Source organism: Hemitrygon akajei, chromosome 7, assembly GCF_048418815.1.
Source record: "Hemitrygon akajei chromosome 7, sHemAka1.3, whole genome shotgun sequence".
NCBI classification, from domain to species: Eukaryota; Metazoa; Chordata; class Chondrichthyes; order Myliobatiformes; family Dasyatidae; genus Hemitrygon; species Hemitrygon akajei.
This window is the reverse complement of record NC_133130.1, coordinates 114,617,580-114,635,823: the sequence shown is the minus strand read 5'-3', so window position 1 is coordinate 114,635,823 and position 18,244 is coordinate 114,617,580. Positions and strand designations below refer to the sequence as shown.

General features: G+C 46.0%; 1 protein-coding gene across 1 annotated transcript in view; it reads left to right on the top strand.

Moving 5' to 3' along the window:
• Positions 1-18,244, top strand: part of ect2l (epithelial cell transforming 2 like) — a 105,558-nt gene that overhangs the window by 57,209 nt on the left and 30,105 nt on the right. Inside the window, 6 exon segments of the mRNA XM_073051799.1 lie at positions 3,539-3,642; positions 4,494-4,610; positions 10,440-10,529; positions 13,844-14,036; positions 14,039-14,057; positions 14,881-15,028. Coding sequence (XP_072907900.1) covers positions 3,539-3,642; positions 4,494-4,610; positions 10,440-10,529; positions 13,844-14,036; positions 14,039-14,057; positions 14,881-15,028 — 671 coding nt within the window.

Genomic DNA, 18,244 nt, shown 5'->3' with positions numbered 1-18,244 from the left:
CTCCACTGAGTACTGCAGAGAAGGGGGCTCCATCTCCATCTCCACTGAGTACTGTAGAGAAGGGGGGCTCCATCTCCATTGAGTACTATAGAGAAGGGGGGCTCCATCTCCATTGAGTACTGTAGAGAAGGGAGGCTCCATCTCCAATGAGTACTGTTGAGAAGGGGGATCCATCTCCACTGAGTACTGTAGAGAAGGGGGGCTCCATCTCCATTGAGTACTGTAGAGAAGGGGGGCTCCATCTCCATTGAGTACTGTAGAGAAGGGGGGCTCCATCTCCAATGAGTACTGTTGAGAAGGGGGATCCATCTCCACTGAGTACTGTAGAGAAGGGGGCTCCATCTCCATCTCCACTGAGTACTGTAGAGAAGGGGGCTCCATCTCCATCTCCATTGAGTACTGTAGAGAAGGGGGGCTCCATCTCCATTGAGTACTGTAGAGAAGGGGGGCTCCATCTCCATTGAGTACTGTAGAGAAGGGCGGCTCCATCTCCATTGAGTACTGTAGAGAAGGGGGCTCCATCTGCACTGAGTACTGTAGAGAAAGGGGGGCTCCATGTCCATCTCCATTGAGTACTGTAGAGAAGGGGGGCTCCATCTCCAATGAGTACTGTTGAGAAGGGGGATCCATCTCCACTGAGTACTGTAGAGAAGGGGGGCTCCATCTCCATTGAGTACTGTTGAGAAGGGGGATCCATCTCCACTGAGTACTGTAGAGAAGGGGGGCTCCATCTCCATTGAGTACTATAGAGAAGGGGGGCTCCATCTCCATTGAGTACTATAGAGAAGGGGGGCTCCATCTCCATTGAGTACTGTAGAGAAGGGGGGCTCCATCTCCAATGAGTACTGTTGAGAAGGGGGATCCATCTCCACTGAGTACTGTAGAGAAGGGGGCTCCATCTCCATCTCCACTGAGTACTGTAGAGAAGGGGGCTCCATCTCCATCTCCACTGAGTACTGTAGAGAAGGGGGGCTCCATCTCCATTGAGTACTATAGAGAAGGGGGGCTCCATCTCCATTGAGTACTGTAGAGAAGGGAGGCTCCATCTCCAATGAGTACTGTTGAGAAGGGGGATCCATCTCCACTGAGTACTGTAGAGAAGGGGGGCTCCATCTCCATTGAGTACTGTAGAGAAGGGGGGCTCCATCTCCATTGAGTACTGTAGAGAAGGGGGGCTCCATCTCCACTGAGTACTGTAGAGAAGGGGGCTCCATCTCCATCTCCACTGAGTACTGTAGAGAAGGGGGCTCCATCTCCATCTCCATTGAGTACTGTAGAGAAGGGGGCTCCATCTCCATCTCCATTGAGTACTGTAGAGAAGGGGGGCTCCATCTCCATTGAGTACTGTAGAGAAGGGTGATCCATCTCCACTGAGTACTGTAGAGAAGGGGGGCTCCATCTCCATTGAGTACTGTTGAGAAGGGGGATCCATCTCCACTGAGTACTGTAGAGAAGGGGGGCTCCATCTCCATTGAGTACTATAGAGAAGGGGGGCTCCATCTCCATTGAGTACTATAGAGAAGGGGGGCTCCATCTCCATTGAGTACTGTAGAGAAGGGGGGCTCCATCTCCAATGAGTACTGTTGAGAAGGGGGATCCATCTCCACTGAGTACTGTAGAGAAGGGGGCTCCATCTCCATCTCCACTGAGTACTGTAGAGAAGGGGGCTCCATCTCCATCTCCACTGAGTACTGTAGAGAAGGGGGGCTCCATCTCCATTGAGTACTATAGAGAAGGGGGGCTCCATCTCCATTGAGTACTGTAGAGAAGGGAGGCTCCATCTCCAATGAGTACTGTTGAGAAGGGGGATCCATCTCCACTGAGTACTGTAGAGAAGGGGGGCTCCATCTCCATTGAGTACTGTAGAGAAGGGGGGCTCCATCTCCATTGAGTACTGTAGAGAAGGGGGGCTCCATCTCCACTGAGTACTGTAGAGAAGGGGGCTCCATCTCCATCTCCACTGAGTACTGTAGAGAAGGGGGCTCCATCTCCATCTCCATTGAGTACTGTAGAGAAGGGGGCTCCATCTCCATCTCCATTGAGTACTGTAGAGAAGGGGGGCTCCATCTCCATTGAGTACTGTAGAGAAGGGTGATCCATCTCCACTGAGTACTGTAGAGTAGGGGGGCTCCATCTCCATTGAGTACTGTAGAGAAGGGGGGCTGCATCTCCATTGAGTACTGTAGAGAAAGGGGGCTCCATCTCCACTGAGTACTGTTGAGAAGGGGGCTCCATGTCCATCTCCATCTCCACTGAGTACTGTAGAGAAGGGGGCTCCATCTCCACTGAGTACTGTAGAGAAGGGGGGCTCCATCTCCATTGAGTACTGTAGAGAAAGGGGGCTCCATCTCCATTGAGTACTGTAGAGAAAGGGGGCTCCATCTGCACTGAGTACTGTAGAGAAGGGGGCTCCATCTCCATTGAGTACTGTAGAGAAAGGGGGCTCCATCTCAATTGAGTACTGTAGAGAAAGCGGGCTCCATCTGCACTGAGTACTGTAGAGAAAGGGGGCTCCATCTCCACTGAGTACTGTTGAGAAGGGGGCTCCATGTCCATCTCCATCTCCACTGAGTACTGTAGAGAAGGGGGCTCCATCTCCATTGAGTACTGTAGAGAAGGGGGCTCCATCTCCATCTCCATTGAGTACTGTAGAGAAAGGGGCTCCATCTCCATTGAGTACTGTAGAGAAGGGGGCTCCATCTCCATTGAGTACTGTAGAGAAGGGGGCTCCATCTCCATCTCCATTGTGTACTGTAGAGAAAGCGGGCTCCATCTGCACTGAGTACTGTAGAGAAAGGGGGCTCCATCTCCACTGAGTACTGTAGAGAAGGGGGATCCATCTCCACTGAGTACTGTAGAGAAGGGGGGCTCCATCTCCATTGAGTACTGTAGAGAAAGGGGGCTCCATCTCCACTGAGTACTGTAGAGAAGGGGGGCTCCATCTCCATTGAGTACTGTAGAGAAAGGGGGCTCCATCTCCATTGAGTACTGTAGAGAAGTGGGGCTCCATCTCCATTGAGTACTGTAGAGAAGTGGGGCTCCATCTCCATTGAGTACTGTAGAGAAGGGCGGGTTAGACTGGCCAGGCAGCATCTGTGGAGGGAGATGGACAGGCTGTTTGCTATCTGAATGGTCCAGTGACTCTACCTTTGCTCTAATATTTTTTTATTCCTTGTCATAACTTATGGTATATGATGCACCATCAATAACTCTAGGAGACTGGAAGTGAACAATAGGCTTTTATTAACAGCGAAAAGGGAGTACGACATGTCGAAGACTGAGGGAAGAGCAGTGCCCGAATCGCCTTTATACAGGGGTCTGTGGGAGGAGCCGCAGGAGCAGTCAGCAGAGGGGCGTATCCAGACAGTTATACATAGTTTACCACAGTATATATGATGTTCTACACTGTTCTACTGCCACAGAACAACACATTTCATGACATACTGTATGTCAGTGATAATAAACCTGATTTTTATTTGGTCAACATTTCAGGCAGACACCCTTCAAATGGACTGATTTAAGTTTCACTGACTTGCAGGACGGCTGATGTTTGACTCGATGAGCGCTGCTGGGGTACAGCAACACCAGGATATTGCTCGAGCCTTAACTGAAGGACTGATCGAAATGTCAAGGGAGCAGCAGGTCATTCTGAGTAAAATAAAACATTTTGATTTGCTTCCGGGTAATTGGTTAAAAACTGGAACAACTTGGGGAAGAAGGGAAGCTATGGTTCCTTTGAACAATAGAAGAAGCCACATTTATACAGCACCTATAAAGTACTTGTAAATTAGTTTATTATTGTTATGTACTGAACTACAGTGAAAAATCTGTTCATTGCACTGGGCTGAAGAGCCTGTATCGTGTCGTACTGTTGTATATTTTATATTTTTCTCTCTACAGATGCTGTCAAACCTTGTGCAAGGGTTAAGACAGTGTCCAGCCCAGGATAGTTTGTAGATAGTATGCAGTCAGTTCAAGCAAGAAAGGTTATTGAAGAACATACCATAGCAGGGGACTGGAACTATCTGGCATACAGAGACAAGATATGGGTATGACAGAATGATGCAACTGCACCCATACCAACTCAGGGACAATTACTTTACTAACTTCAAAGTATCACCTGTTGTTAGCTTGTAGTTTCTACTGACTTTTAACATGTTTATCGTGAATGGTGATTGATCTTGTAAATACAGAATGTGAACGTACTCAGTTTACCAAATGACCAATATCCATAACTGCTAGTCAATCCTGTACATAAATGTCATTCCTCAGTTCAGATTTCAGAACAATGTGAGCGACAGGGGCCTTGCTGTTCTCTTTGTGCACGAGTAAAATAAAGTATGGCTGGGGAGTGAGTGGGAGTAGCAATGCTGTGTGTCAGCAGAATTTTGAAGTGTGTCTCTATGTGCTGGGTCCTGGTTATCTTGGGCTGGTGGATATCAGACGGGCTGACGGTGCATGATCTGATGGAATTCCCTGCTTATGTTTTTCAGGAGGACCCTCTGGGATTTCTCTCCAACTTCTTGATGAGCAGATCGAGGAACAACAAGTTATTAAAACCTGGTGAAACCTTCCTGACAGAAGTTAATGGAGGGATAATGCCACTGAAGGTGTAGTTGCCTTGAATTCCACCTATTGTTGCTTTAGTATAGCACCCAGCATAATTAAAAACCCCGCCCAGCCCAGGCATTCACCCTCCTCCGGGCAAAAGATACACAAACCTGGAAGCACAGACCACCAGACGCAAGGACAGCCTCTACCCCACTGTGATTGAACAGTCCCCTACTGTGATAAGATGGACTCTTAACCTCACAATCTATCTCATTATGATCTTGCATCTTATTATCTAGCTGCACTGCATTTCCTCTGTAACACTTTTTTGTAAAAGAGATACAGTATGTGGTAAAAGGCCCTTCAGATTCAACGAGCCACACCACTCAATTACTCCCATGTAACCATAAGACCATAAGGCATAGGAGCAGAAATTAGGCCATTCGGCCCATCAAGTCTGCTCTGCCATTCAATCATGCTGATCCTATTTTTTTCCTCCCCCTCAACCCCATTTCCCGGCCTTCTCCCCGTAACCTTTGATGCCATGTCCAATCAAGAACCTGTCAATCTCTGCCTCAAATAAACCCAATGTCCTGGCCTCCACAGCTGCATGTGGAACAAATTCCACAAATTCCAACTTTAGGTCTTTCAGCTTTTTGAGCACCTTCCCCCTTGTAATAGTAACTGTACTCACTTCTCTTCCTTCACACACTACAACATCTGGCAAGCTGCTCGTGTCTTCCACAATGAAGACTAACTCAAAATACTCATCTAGTTCATCTGCCATCTCCTTTTCTCCTATTATTTCTCCTGCCTTATTTTCTAGCGGTCCTAAATCTATTCTCCTCTCTCTTTCATTTTTTACATACTTGAAAAAGCTTTTACTGTCCACTTTGATATTATTTGCTAGCTTGCTTTCATATTTTCCCTTCTAATGATTCTTTTAGTTGTTCTCTGTAGGTTTTTAAAAACTTCCCAATTCTCTATCTTCCCATTAATTTTTGCTTTGTTATATGCCCTCTCTTTTGTTTTTACATCTGCTTGATTTCCCTTGTCAGCCACAGTTGTACTATTTTGCCATTTGAGTATTTCCTCACTTTTGGAATACACATGTCCTGAACCTTCCTCATTTTTCCAAGAAACACACACCATTACTGCTCTGCTGACATCCCTGCCAGCATCTCCTGCCAATTTACTTTGGCCAATGCCTGTCTCATACCAATGTAATTTCCCTTACTCTACTGAAATATTGCTAGGTCAGACTTTACTTTCTTCCTATCAAATTTCAAGTTGAACACAATCATATTGTGATCACTGGTTCCTAAGGGTTCTTTTACTTTCAGCTCCCTAATCGCCTCTGGTTCATTACATAGCACCCAATCCAGTATAGCTGATCCCCTAGTGGGCTCAACGACAAACTGCTCTAAAAAGCCATCTCTTAGGCATTCAAGAAACTCACTCTCCTGAGAGCCATTACCAACCTGATTTTCCCAATCGACCTGCATGTATGACTACCGTAACATTGCCCTTTTGACTCGCCTTTTCTATTTCCTGGTGTAATCTGTGGTCCTCCTCCCAGCCACTGTTGGGAGTCCCGTATATAACTGCCATCAGGGTCCTTTTACCTTTACAGTGTCTTAATTCATCCCACAAGAATTTCAACACCTTCCGATTGATAGTAGTTGATCAGCCATGATCTCAAAATGGCGGTGCAGGCTCGAAGGGCCGAATGGTCTACTTCTGCACCTATTGTCTATTGTCTATTGATCCTATGTCACATCTTTCTACTGATTTGATGCCATTCTTCACCAGTTGAGCCACACCACCCCCTCTGCCTACCTTCCTATCACTCTGGTACAACATGTTACCTTGGACATTCAGCTCCCAACTACAACCATCCTTCAGCCACGATTCAGTGACAGCCACAACATCGTACCCGACAATCTGTAATAGTGCCACAAGATCACCCACCTTATTTCTTATACTCCGCACATTGAGATAAAGCACCTTGAGCGTCGTATTTGCTACCCGTTTTGACTCTGCATCTTAATCATTTAACCTCCTTACTTGCATGTCTTTGAAACGTGGGTGGAAACCCACGTGGTCACGGGGAGAATGTAGAAGCTCTTTACAGTCAGTGGTGGAGTTGAACCTGGGTCACTGGTGATGTGATAGCGTTATGCTAACTGCTACATTACCATGCTGCCTCTATTATTTGCTTTGACTTGCATTCTGCTATTATGTTACCTTGTCGGGATTCAAGATTGTTTACTGTCAGTCATCAGTACGCAAGTGTAAAGGAAAAGGAAATGATCGTTACTCTGCTTTCGATGCTGCATTAAAAAACCTGGTAAGTATAAAGAAAACAATAAACAGCACAATAAATATCAATATAAAAGCAATTCCATAGAAAACCATATACACGGACTGATAGTGTGTACTAGTTCAATGCACCGTGACTGCGCAACACATTCGTCTTCCTCGAACTTCGAGAGACTACTACTAACTACTGTGATGTGTATGAACAGTATGTAATGCAACCTGTTCACTGTATCACAGTACGTGTGACAATAATCTGATAGAGCTTTATAAGACTATGAGAGGTAATCGTAGAGTAGACAGGGAGTATCTGTTTCCCAGGGCAGCAATGTCTAATACCAGAGGGCGTGCAATGAGGGTGAGAGTCGAGGTTTAAAGGGGATGTGAGGGTTCAGTTTTTTCCTCTGAGAGTGGTGATGATAGGAGTGTGCTGCTGGGTATGGTGGTAGAGGCAAATACATTCGAGATGTTTAAGAGACGATTGGATATGCACATGAACATGAGGAAGATGGAGGGGCACGGACATTCTGTATATAGGAGGGATTAGTGTTTGGGTTTTAAAAAATTTACTTTTTAACTGGTTTAGCACAAAATTGTGGGCTGAATGGCCTGTTCCTGTTCTGTACTGTTCTATGTTCTTTAATAAACCAATTCCAATTCTAATTCCATAGAGTTCAGAGAACAGCTGGTCTATCCTCTTTGCTGGGGATAACTAACCTATCTGAAAATTTGTCCTTGGAGTTCTCTGGAAATCCACAGGTCAGTTTCCTGGGAGCAACCACTTTCTACAGCTTTCACAATGATCTTCCTTCTACAGCTGGGTCAGGAGCTGGGAATGTCCACCAATGATTCTGTTCACAGCTCCTCAGCTCACACCTGCAAGCAGCCAGTTCCAGACAACACAGAAACCTACAGAATAGACACAGGCACTTTGGCCCATCTAGTTCCATGCTGAACTATTGATCTGCCTAGTCCCATTGACCTGTACTCACCCAGTCCATAGCCCCCCCATACCCCTCTCATTCATGTACATTTTCAAAGTTCTCCTCAATGTTGAAATCAATCCCACATCCACTTGCACTGGCAGCTCATTCCACACTCACACTCCCTCTTGAAGAAGTTCTCCTTAAACATTTTACCTTTCACCCTTAACCCATGACCTCTCATTGCAATCTCAACCAATCTCAATGGGAAAAGCCCTGCTTACATTTTCCCTGTCTATACCTCCCATAATTTTGTATACTTTGATTAAATCTCTCCTCAGTCTTCTCCGTTCTTGGGAATAAAGTCCTAACCTCTAAGTCATGTCCTCAGGTCTTAGCAACCCCCTGGTAAATTTTCTCTGCACGCAATCGGGCACAAGCTCACCCTGGTCTCCAAACCACCAGAAGCCAACCACCTCCCTTTGGTGTTCAATGCTGCATGCCTAGGGATCAATTATGTGGGGTTAACATCGAATTGAAACTTAACCTAACTGGCAACAATGATAATAGACATTACAGCACAGTACAGGTCTTTTGGCTGACTGTGTTGTGCCAACCTTTTAACCTACTCTGGTCCAAGATGGTTGGCTATCACTGGCATACAGTATGTTGTGGAATTTGCTGCTTTGTAACAGCAGTACAGTGCATTACTTAATAATAAAAACTATAAATTTCAATGTGTATAGATAAAAATAAATAGGTAATGCAAAAAGAGAGGAAAATAGTGAGGTGGTGTTCACGGGTTCACCGTCTGTTCAGAAATCTGATGGTGGAGGGGAAGAAGCTGTTCCTGAAAGGTTGAGAGTGTGTCTTCAGGCTCCTGTGCCTCCTCCCTGATGGCGATAATGAGAAGAGGGCATGTCCTGGGTGATGGGAGTCCTCAATGATAGATGTCGCCTTTTTGAGGCATTGAAGGCCCACTGGATACTTGGGAGACTAGTGAAGGGGCTGGCTGAGCAACTTCCTGCAGCTTTTTCTGATCCTGTGCAGTGGCCCTTCCCTCACTTATTGTTCTCACATCTATGTGCCTATCTAAGAGTCTCTTAAATGTCGCTAACGTATCTGGCTCTACCAGCACATAGTGTTTACTCATCAGTCCCCGTACTTTCCTTCAATCACCCAAACATTATGCCCCCACATATCAGCCACTTCCATCCTGGGAAAAGGTCTTTACCTTTCCATTCAATCTGTGTAGTCAACGGTTCCAGCCAAGAGCTTTCATCAGGACTTCCAGCTTCTGCAGAATCACTGTGTTTATGATTTTCCACTTCGTCTTTGCCTCATCGTCTTGTATACCTCTATCAAGTTGCCTCTCATCCTCCTTAACTCCAAAGAGAAAAGCCCTAGCTCGTTCAAACTTTCCTCATTAGACAAGCTAACTAGTCCAGGCAGGATCCTACTAAATCTCCAACGCAGGAGGTGCGGCTACAAGAACAAATTAAGAGGCTTGTGTTGTTCTATGGCAAGTGACTCAGCCTCTGACACTCCAGAACTTTTCCACCTCTTGCTAGGCTGAAGTCAGGACCGTGATGGAATGAAGTGCACCTCCCACAGTGCACAACTCATGTGCCCTCTGGCCCTGAACTCTTGCACTATGGGAAAGTGATATGATGGGTTGGGATCTGCCTCGGTGGTGGCGCTGTCTTGGCTTGTTGTTATCAGAAGTACAGAGAAAGATTATAGCATTGCATTGAGGTAGGATGGGGTGAACAGTAACAGAATGCAGAAGCTTGCTGTGTTTCTCAAAATGGAAGAGTTTAGGACCAGAGTAATACAAGGGCATCCCTTTACAACAGAGATGAGGAGGAATTTCTTCAGCCAGAGGGTGGTGAATCTGTGGAATTTATGGCCACAGACATCTGTGGAGGCCAAGTCATTGAGTGCATTTAAGGTGGAGGTTGACAGGTCCTTGCTTAGACAGGGCATAAAAGGTTTCAGGGAGAAGGCAAGAGAATGGGGTTGAGAGGAAATGGCGGAACAGACTCGTTGGTTTGAATGGCCTAATTCTGCTCCAGTGGTCTGAAGGACATTTACCTCATCGGCCCTCTGGCGCAGAGGTAGATGTGAAAGATGCATGGCACCATTTCCCTTATTCTCTCTGAAGCACACCCCAGTCCGGATGCCATCAGCTTTGGCATCGAGTGGCACAGGGCGGCAAGGTGGCCCTGCTGCTAGAGTCACTGCCTCACAGCGTCAGAGGCCCACCTTAAATCCCGACCTCTGCCACTCTCTGTATGGAGCTTGGACATTCTTCTGTTGACCACTTGGGTTTCCTCTGGGTGCTCTGGTTTCCTCCTGTGTCCCCTGGATGGGCAGGTTGGTAGATTAATGACCTCTGGTGCATGGGTCATGGGAGAAGTTAACAAGTATGTGAGCAGAGTTTAAATGGGTGGCTGAAGGACAGCACCAATTTGATGGGCCGAAAGTCCTGTTTCTGTTCTGCCCTTCTCTGTGATTATAACTGAGAACCAAAATCTTATTGGCTATCCAACGTGGAGAGAGGTGGAAGATCTTCAAGTGTCCCTTTGACCCTGGTGTAAGTTCAGCTAACTTCACACTGTTGGTTTTCTCCCTGTCTCTATAAAGGAAAGTGTCACGGCGGAAAACGGAAGCATGGACTGTACCACCATCAAACATCCACCTAGTGAAGGAATATTTGAGGAGCTGACCCATCTGGTGAGTTCTCACTCTCAACGTCTGATTATTACACACCCAGAGATGTGTTTGTGTTCTACTGAGATGCCTTGTCGTGTTGATAGGTCCCTGAAAGTTGACACACAAGCTGACGAGGGTAGTGACAATGTTGTATGCCATGCCTGCCTTTATTAGTCGACACACTGACTTCAACAATAAAGATTTTATGTTGCACCTTTATAAAACTCGTTAGGCGGCATCTGCGGAATTGCACGCAGTTCCTGTTGCCCCCATGTAGGAAGGATGTGGTAGTCTTAGAGAGGGTGCAGAAGAGGTTTACCAGGATGTTGCCTGCATTAGGGGGCATGTGCCAGGAAGAGAGACTGGGCAAACTTGCTTTCTCTGGTGGGGCTGGAGGAGCCTTGACAGAAGTTTATAAGAGGTGTAGACAGAAAAAGCAGACAGCGTTGATATGACAAATACTAGAGAGTATGCATTTGAGGTGAGAAGGAACTGTTCAAAAAAGATAAACACGAGAAAGTCTGCAGATGCTGGAAATCCAAAGCAACTCACACAAAATGCTGAGGAACTCAGCAGGCCAGGCAGCATCTGTGGAAAAGAGTAAACAGTCGATATTTCTGGCCAGAGCCCTTATTCAGGACTGAGAAGGAAGGAGGGAAGATTCCAGAATAAAAAAATGTGGGGGGAGGGGAAAGAAGCTAGCTGGAAGGTGATAGGTGAAGCCAGGTGGGTGGGAAAGGTCAAGGGCTTGAGAAGATAGGAGAGGAAAGTGGACCGTAGGACAAGGAGACCCAGTGGGAAGTGATGGGCAGGTGAGAAGAATTAAAAGGTCATAGTGGGGAAGAAAGGAAGGTGGGGAAGAAATGTGTTTACTGGAAGGAGAAGTTGATATTCATAAAAGATGTATGAAGCAATTATTTTTACAGAGAATGGTGGTGCCTGGAATGCGATGCAAGTGCTGGTAGTGGAGACAGCTAAGACAGATAGGCTCATGAATGTGCAGAGAATGGACCGATACGGACCATGTACAGAAAGAAGGGATTAGTGTAATTCAATACATTAGTATAATATAAATATAAATGATAAGATACCTTGTATACATAAATTGGTTGTGTGCTCATAAAGTGACACTAGGCTTGTACGTAAGGTGACTGACAGGAAATAATAAAATAGTGGTGGAATTAGTGGGTGGAGGTGCTGACCAGTCTTGCTACTTTAGAGTTTGGTGGACCTGGCGTGGATGTTACTTAGCCTCCTCCCTGATGGGAAGAGGACAAACAGGATGAGTGAAGAGGGTGGGTGGGATCCTTCGTGGTGTTGCTGGCCCTTTTCCAGCACCTTTCTGTATATACTGTACATCCTGGACGGCAGCTAGGTTGGTGCATGGATGCGTTGGGCAGTTTTGACGAGCCTCCCTGTCGCTGCAGTGCAGTTTCCGCACTCTGCAGTGATGCCGCCAGTTAGGATGCTCTCTACTGCGCATCTGTAGAATGATGTGAGAATGGATGTGCAAAGTCCAGCTCTCTCCTGTGTCCTCAGAAAGAAGAAGCATTGGTGAGTTTTCCTGATGTGTTCTGGGACCATGAGAGGTTGTGTGTGATGTGCACTCTAGGAGTTTGAAAGTACTTGCAATTTCTATTGCTTTGCCACCGATGTAAATGGGGGTGTGAGTGCTGCAAGTTCTCCTGAAGTCGATAACCATCTTGTTGACATTGAAGAAGAGGACCGAGCCTCGAGCTCTTCAACTCCTCTCTCTGTCGGGCATCTCATCATTGCTGGTGATGAGCTCACCTCCGCTGTGTCATCAACGATTACTCGGGTGTTTAGCCGTGTGAGCAGAGCGTACAGCAGCAGGCTCAGCACACAGCTCGAGGGGAACCAGTGTTGACGATGATGGGGAGGGAGGAGTGGTTGTGTGTCCTGACTCTCTAAGGTCTGTTGGTTAGGAAGTCCAGCACCCTGTTGCACAGTTGTGTATTTAAACGGGGGAATAAGAGTTTGTTCACCAAGATCTGTGGGACATCAGTGTTGAATGTCAAGCTAATATCCAGAAACAGCATTCTGACATAAGTGTCCTTTGTTTTCTAGGTGTGTCAGGGCCAGCTGCACGGCAGGTGCAACGGCATCTGTTGTAGAGCGGTCCTGTTGGTAAGCATATTGGCGAGTGTCCAGTGTGGAGTGTTTGATGAGTGTCATTACCAGCCGCTCAGTGTCACTGGGCGGTAGTCATTTAGTTGAATGACTTGGGGATGCTCAACTCAGCCTCAGAATAGGGAGATGTCCAGTTGGGACAGAGATGAGGAGGAATTTCTTTAGTCAGAGGGTGGCTAATCTGTGGAATTCATTGCCGCAGATGGCTGCGGAAGCCAAGTCATTGGGTACATTTGAAGTGAGGGTTGGCAGGTTCTTGATTAGCCAGGGCATCAAAAGTTATGGGGAGAAAGCAGGACAACGGGGCTAAGAGGGATAATAAATCAGCCATGATGGAATGGCAGAAAAGACTTAATGGGCTGAATGGCCTCATTCTTCTCCTATGCCTATGGTCTTATGGTCTCAAGATTGGCTGACTATTAGGATGCAAAGAATAGGAAAAAGATTCCAGGTTGTTTAATGTCATTTCCAGGACACAAGTGTAAAAGAGAACAATAATTGTTACTCCAGATCCAATGCAGCACAAAAAAAAACACAATAAGATAAAGAACACAATAATAAAAAAACACAATAAATATAAATACATAAGGTAGCTGATATACATTGATTGTATGTCCACAAAGTGTTGCTAGGTACAGGAGAGCCTGTACCTAAGGTGACTGACAAGAAATTACAAGTAGTGGTGGTTGGGGTGTGGAGGGGTGGGTTAGTGGGTGGAGGTGCTTAGGGGAAGTAGCTGTTTTTGAGTGTGGTGGTCCTGGCATGTCCTCCTCCCTGATGGCAGTGGGACAAACAGTCCGTGAACAGGGTGGGTGGGATCCTTCATGATGTTGGCTGATTGGCAGGAGGCAAAGAGTGGGGATAGAGGTTTCTGGTTGGCTGCCGGTGACTAGTGGTGTTCCGCAGGGGCCGGTGTCGCGACTGCTTATTTTTATGTTAAATGTTAAAACTTGCTGTCAAGTGTGGAGACTTGAGAGCACCTTCGAAATCTGTCTGCATTTCAAGGAAATTGTCATCGGAACAGTGACCTTACTTGAAAGCGCCTTCAGCACACGTGGTCTGTGTGAGGATTCAAAGAGATGTCTCTCAAAGGCAATGAGGAATGAGCAGTATATGTCGACACAGGGAAGTGATAATTTTCCTTGAACTCACTACAGATTCTGTACGTTTTCCATTTTTTTTAGAACAGGAGATTATTTGCCGGCATTGTGGACAAGAGGACGCAGTTGGCCAAGGAAGCTTTGACCAGTGAGAGGGAGTATGTTCAGAACCTGGAGATCGTGAAGAACGTTTACTGGGCTCCGCTCAAAGCCGCTGTGGCTTCCAACCGAGCCATCTTGACTGTCACCAACATCCACTGCATCTTTACGGACATCCTGTCATCTTGGAACTCAACAGGTTCCCACTAGACACTTTATCAAGGGGACGTAGTGCTTTTAGACAAGCAGCCTGATGTGACAATAGGATGGTAGAGAGAGCTTTCGGCACATTGGCCTTCATAAATCAGGGCGTTGAGTACAGGAGTTGGGATATTATGTTGAAGTTGTATAAGATGTTGGTGAGGCCAAATTTGTAGTATTATGTACAGTTCTACTCACCAACCTACAGGAAGGATATCAATAAGATTGAAGGAGTACAGAGAAAATTGATAAAGATGCTGCTGGGACTTGAGGCCCTGAGTTATAGGGAAAGGTTGAATAGTTTAGGATTTTATTCCTTGGAACGTAGGAGATTGAGAGCAGATTTGACAGAGGTATACAAAATGATGAAGGATATAGATAGGGTAAAAGCAAGCAGGCTTTTCAACTGAGATTGGGTGAGACTAGAACCTGAGATCATAGGTTAAGGGTGAAAGGTGAAATATTTAAGGGGAACATGAGGGGGAGCTTCTTCACTCAGAGGGTGGTGAGAGTGTGGTACGAGTGGATGTGCGTTCAATTGTAACATTTAAGAGAAATTTAGATAGGTGCATGGTTGAGAGTGGTATGGAGGGCTGTGGTTGTAATGATTGATGGGAATGGATAGACCAGACTGGCAGGGGCTAAATGGGCCGATGGGCGTGTTTCTGTGCTGTAGTACTCTATGACTCTCTGCTGTGAGCAGTGACCCAATCCGATGGGCTGACTCACGAGGAAGGGGAGGAACTAAACTCGCTCTCTCAATCTGTACTGTGTTACATTCGTTTTTCCAGTAACCGGGAATGTTGTGCTGAATGTTGCAGGAACCTGCTGGGCGAGCTAACTGATCGCATCCATGAGTGGAGCCCTTCACAGTGCCTTGGAGATGTCTTCATCAGGTTCAGCAACAGACTCGGGGTGTACACAAACTATTTCAACAACTACGGTGCCGTGCTGAAGACCATCGATAAGGTGTGGGACCATTTATAGATTGCAGTGTGCAGGGAAGATGCGGGGAGTTAAATGTTTAAATCTAAAATACTAACCCTTTTGAAAAGACTCAAAATACTATTGAATCGAACTAATATTATGAATGAATGTTACTATTGGAGCAGAGGAGAAGGAGATGCGACTTGATAGAAGTGCTTAAGAAGATGAAGGGTAAAGATAGAGATTTCCCAGGGTGGCAGTGATTAGTATAAGGGGGAATAATTTTAAGTTGATTGGAGGAATTCATAGGGCGGATGTCAGAGGTAGGTTTTTTTATCACACAGCATGGTGGGTGGGTGGAACGCCCTGCCAGGGGTGGAGGTAGAGGCAGAGGCATTAGAGAATTAGATAAGCACATGAGGCTTTATAAGGCATTGGTTAGAGTGCATTTGGAATATTGAGAGCAGCTTTGGGCCTCATATGTAAGAAAGGATGTACTGGCATTGGAGGTTCATGAGAACGATCCTGGGATGAAAGGGTTAACTTATGAGCATTTTATGGCTCTGGGTCTTTACTTGCTGGAGTTTAAAAGAATTAAGTGGGGGGAATCTCATTGAAACCAACCGAATATTGAAATGCTTGGACAGAGTATGTGGAGAGGACGTTTCCTATCGTGGGGGAGTCTTGGACCAGAGGGCACAGCCTCAGAATACAAGGATGTTCCTTTTGAAGGGAGACGAGGAGGGATTTGTTCATCGAACGGCGGTACGTTTCACTGGAATTCATTGCCATCGTTGGCTGCAGAGGTCAAGTCATTGGGTATTAAAGTGGAGATTGATAGGTTCTTGATTAGATAGGGTGTATAAGTTTACAGGGAGAAGGCAGGAGAATTGGTTTAGGAAGGAAAATAAATCAGCCATGCTGGAATGGCAGAGAGAACGCGATGGGTCAAATGGCCTAATTCTGCTCCTGTATCTTATAGTCTTATTATGGTCAAGCAGACGGAAGAACAGTTTCTTAGCCACTGTTGTCAGACCCCAGAACCAGTCACCTCTTTCACACCCCCTTCCCAATGGTGCTGCCACCTCTCGAACCTTAAATTCTGCCGCTTCCATTGTTGATGAACTGTATTGGATTGTTTGCAAGCATATGGCAAGTGTGCAGAAGCCTGATAGATCACACGGTGTATTGATCGGCCTTCCTACGCGCAGGACGCTCTCTTTTCGCATGGGCTCTCAAGTGCACACATTTTCGTCTTGGGCCGGGTTCATCACTCCCACACTGAAAGCTGCCCAGTTATTGACATGACTCAGTATAAACGTTTAATCGTTCTACTCCATTGGCTTTCAGGCTCCACGCAATCACCTCAACATCTCTTTTTGTATCACTTCAGACTGCACCACACTCTGCCGTTCCATTGCTCGGAGCCCTTGGCTATAGACTTACTACCATTAACACTATTTGTGAACTTCTCACGAGCTAGGAACTTCATTGCACCCTGGTGTATAAGACAATAAATTCTGAAAAAGAATGAGCTCTGAAGAATGTAGAACAGAACTTAGGACAGTACAGCACAGTACAGGCCCTTCAGCCCGCAATTTTGGGCCAAACTTTTAACCTACTCTAAGACCTATCTACCCTTTCCTCCCCATGTCCGTGTTTCCTTTCGGTGCTCCAGTTTCCTCCCACAGCCCAAAGACCCCTCATACCACAATGTAGTACTGACATTTTAACCTACTCTATGATCAGTCTAATCCTTCCCTCCCACAAAGCCCTCCATTTTTCTATCATCCATGTGCCTATCTATCAGTTTCTCAAGTGTCCGTAATGCATCTGCCTCTACCATCACCCCTGGCATTGTGTTAAGAGTTAGAGGTGGTATTGTTGGAGAGATCTGGAGTTTCGGAGAAGGATAAGGTACAATTTAACATTACTGGCTAAAAACACAGCGGCAGGGGTAATTTAACTTTTTATCACTAAGCTGCTTTGAACAGTCATTTATGGCTTGTTGGCGCTTCTAATTAAAAGCGTAAGCCAGGGCTCTGTGAAATGAAGAACTGCGTCAAACTGAAACTCTAACATTGGTATGAACCACGCAGGCCGAAGTCCTCGATGTTTTCTCAGAGCGAAGAGAAAACCAAATTCACCAAATTCAAGCACATGAAGTGGGGACTCTTTTATATGATTGGCTGATTGGAATTGGTTTATTATTGTCACATGTACTGAGATAGAGTGAAAAAGCTTGTCAGATCAGATCATTACACAGTTCATTAAATTAGAATAAGGCAAAACAACAACGCAGACTAAAGCGTAAAAGCTACTGAGAGAGTGCCGTGCAGGTAAACAATAAAGTGTAAGGTCATAACGAGATAGATTATAAGACATAGGAGCAGAATTAGGCCATTCGGCCCATTGAGTCTGCTCCTCCATTTCATTTCACTCACAACCCCATTCTCCTGCCATCTCCCCATAACCTTTCATGCCCTGACTAATCAAGAACCTGTCAACTTCCGTCTAAAATGAACCCAGTGACCTGGCCTCCACAGCCACCTGTGGCGATGAGTTCCACAGACTCCAGCCTCTGGCTAAAGAAATTCCTCCTCATCTTTGTTCTATAGGGATGTCCTATTTTGAGGCTGTGCCCTTTGGTCCTAGACTCCCCCACCAAAGGAAACCTCTTCTTCACATTCACTCTATTGAGGACTTTCAACATTCGATAGGTTTCAATGAGATCCCCCCTTGTCCTACTAAATTGCAGCAAGTACAGTCTTGGAGCTTTCAATTGCTGCTCATATGATAAGCCTTTCATTCCCAGAATCATTCTCGTGAACCTCCTCTGAACCCTCTCCAATGTCAGCACATCCCTTCTTAAATAAGGGGCCCAAAACTGCTCACAATCCTCCAAGAGAGGCCGCACCAGTGCCTTATACAGCCTCAGCATTTCATCCTTGCTATTGTAATCCAGTCTTCTTGAAATTAATGCAAACATTACATTCACCTGCCTCACCACCAATTCAGCCTGCAAATTAACCTTTAGGGAATCCTGCACGAAGTCTCCCAATCCCTTTGTACCTCAGGTTTTTGAATTTTCTCCTTGTTTAGAAAATAGTCCATGCTTTTATTCCTTTTACCAAAAGCCATGGCCATACACTTCCCGACACTGTATTCCATCTGCCACCTACCTCTCTGCCCATTCTCCTTATCTGTCTAAGTCTTTCTGTAGCCTCTCTGCTTCCTCAACACTACCTGCCCCTCCAC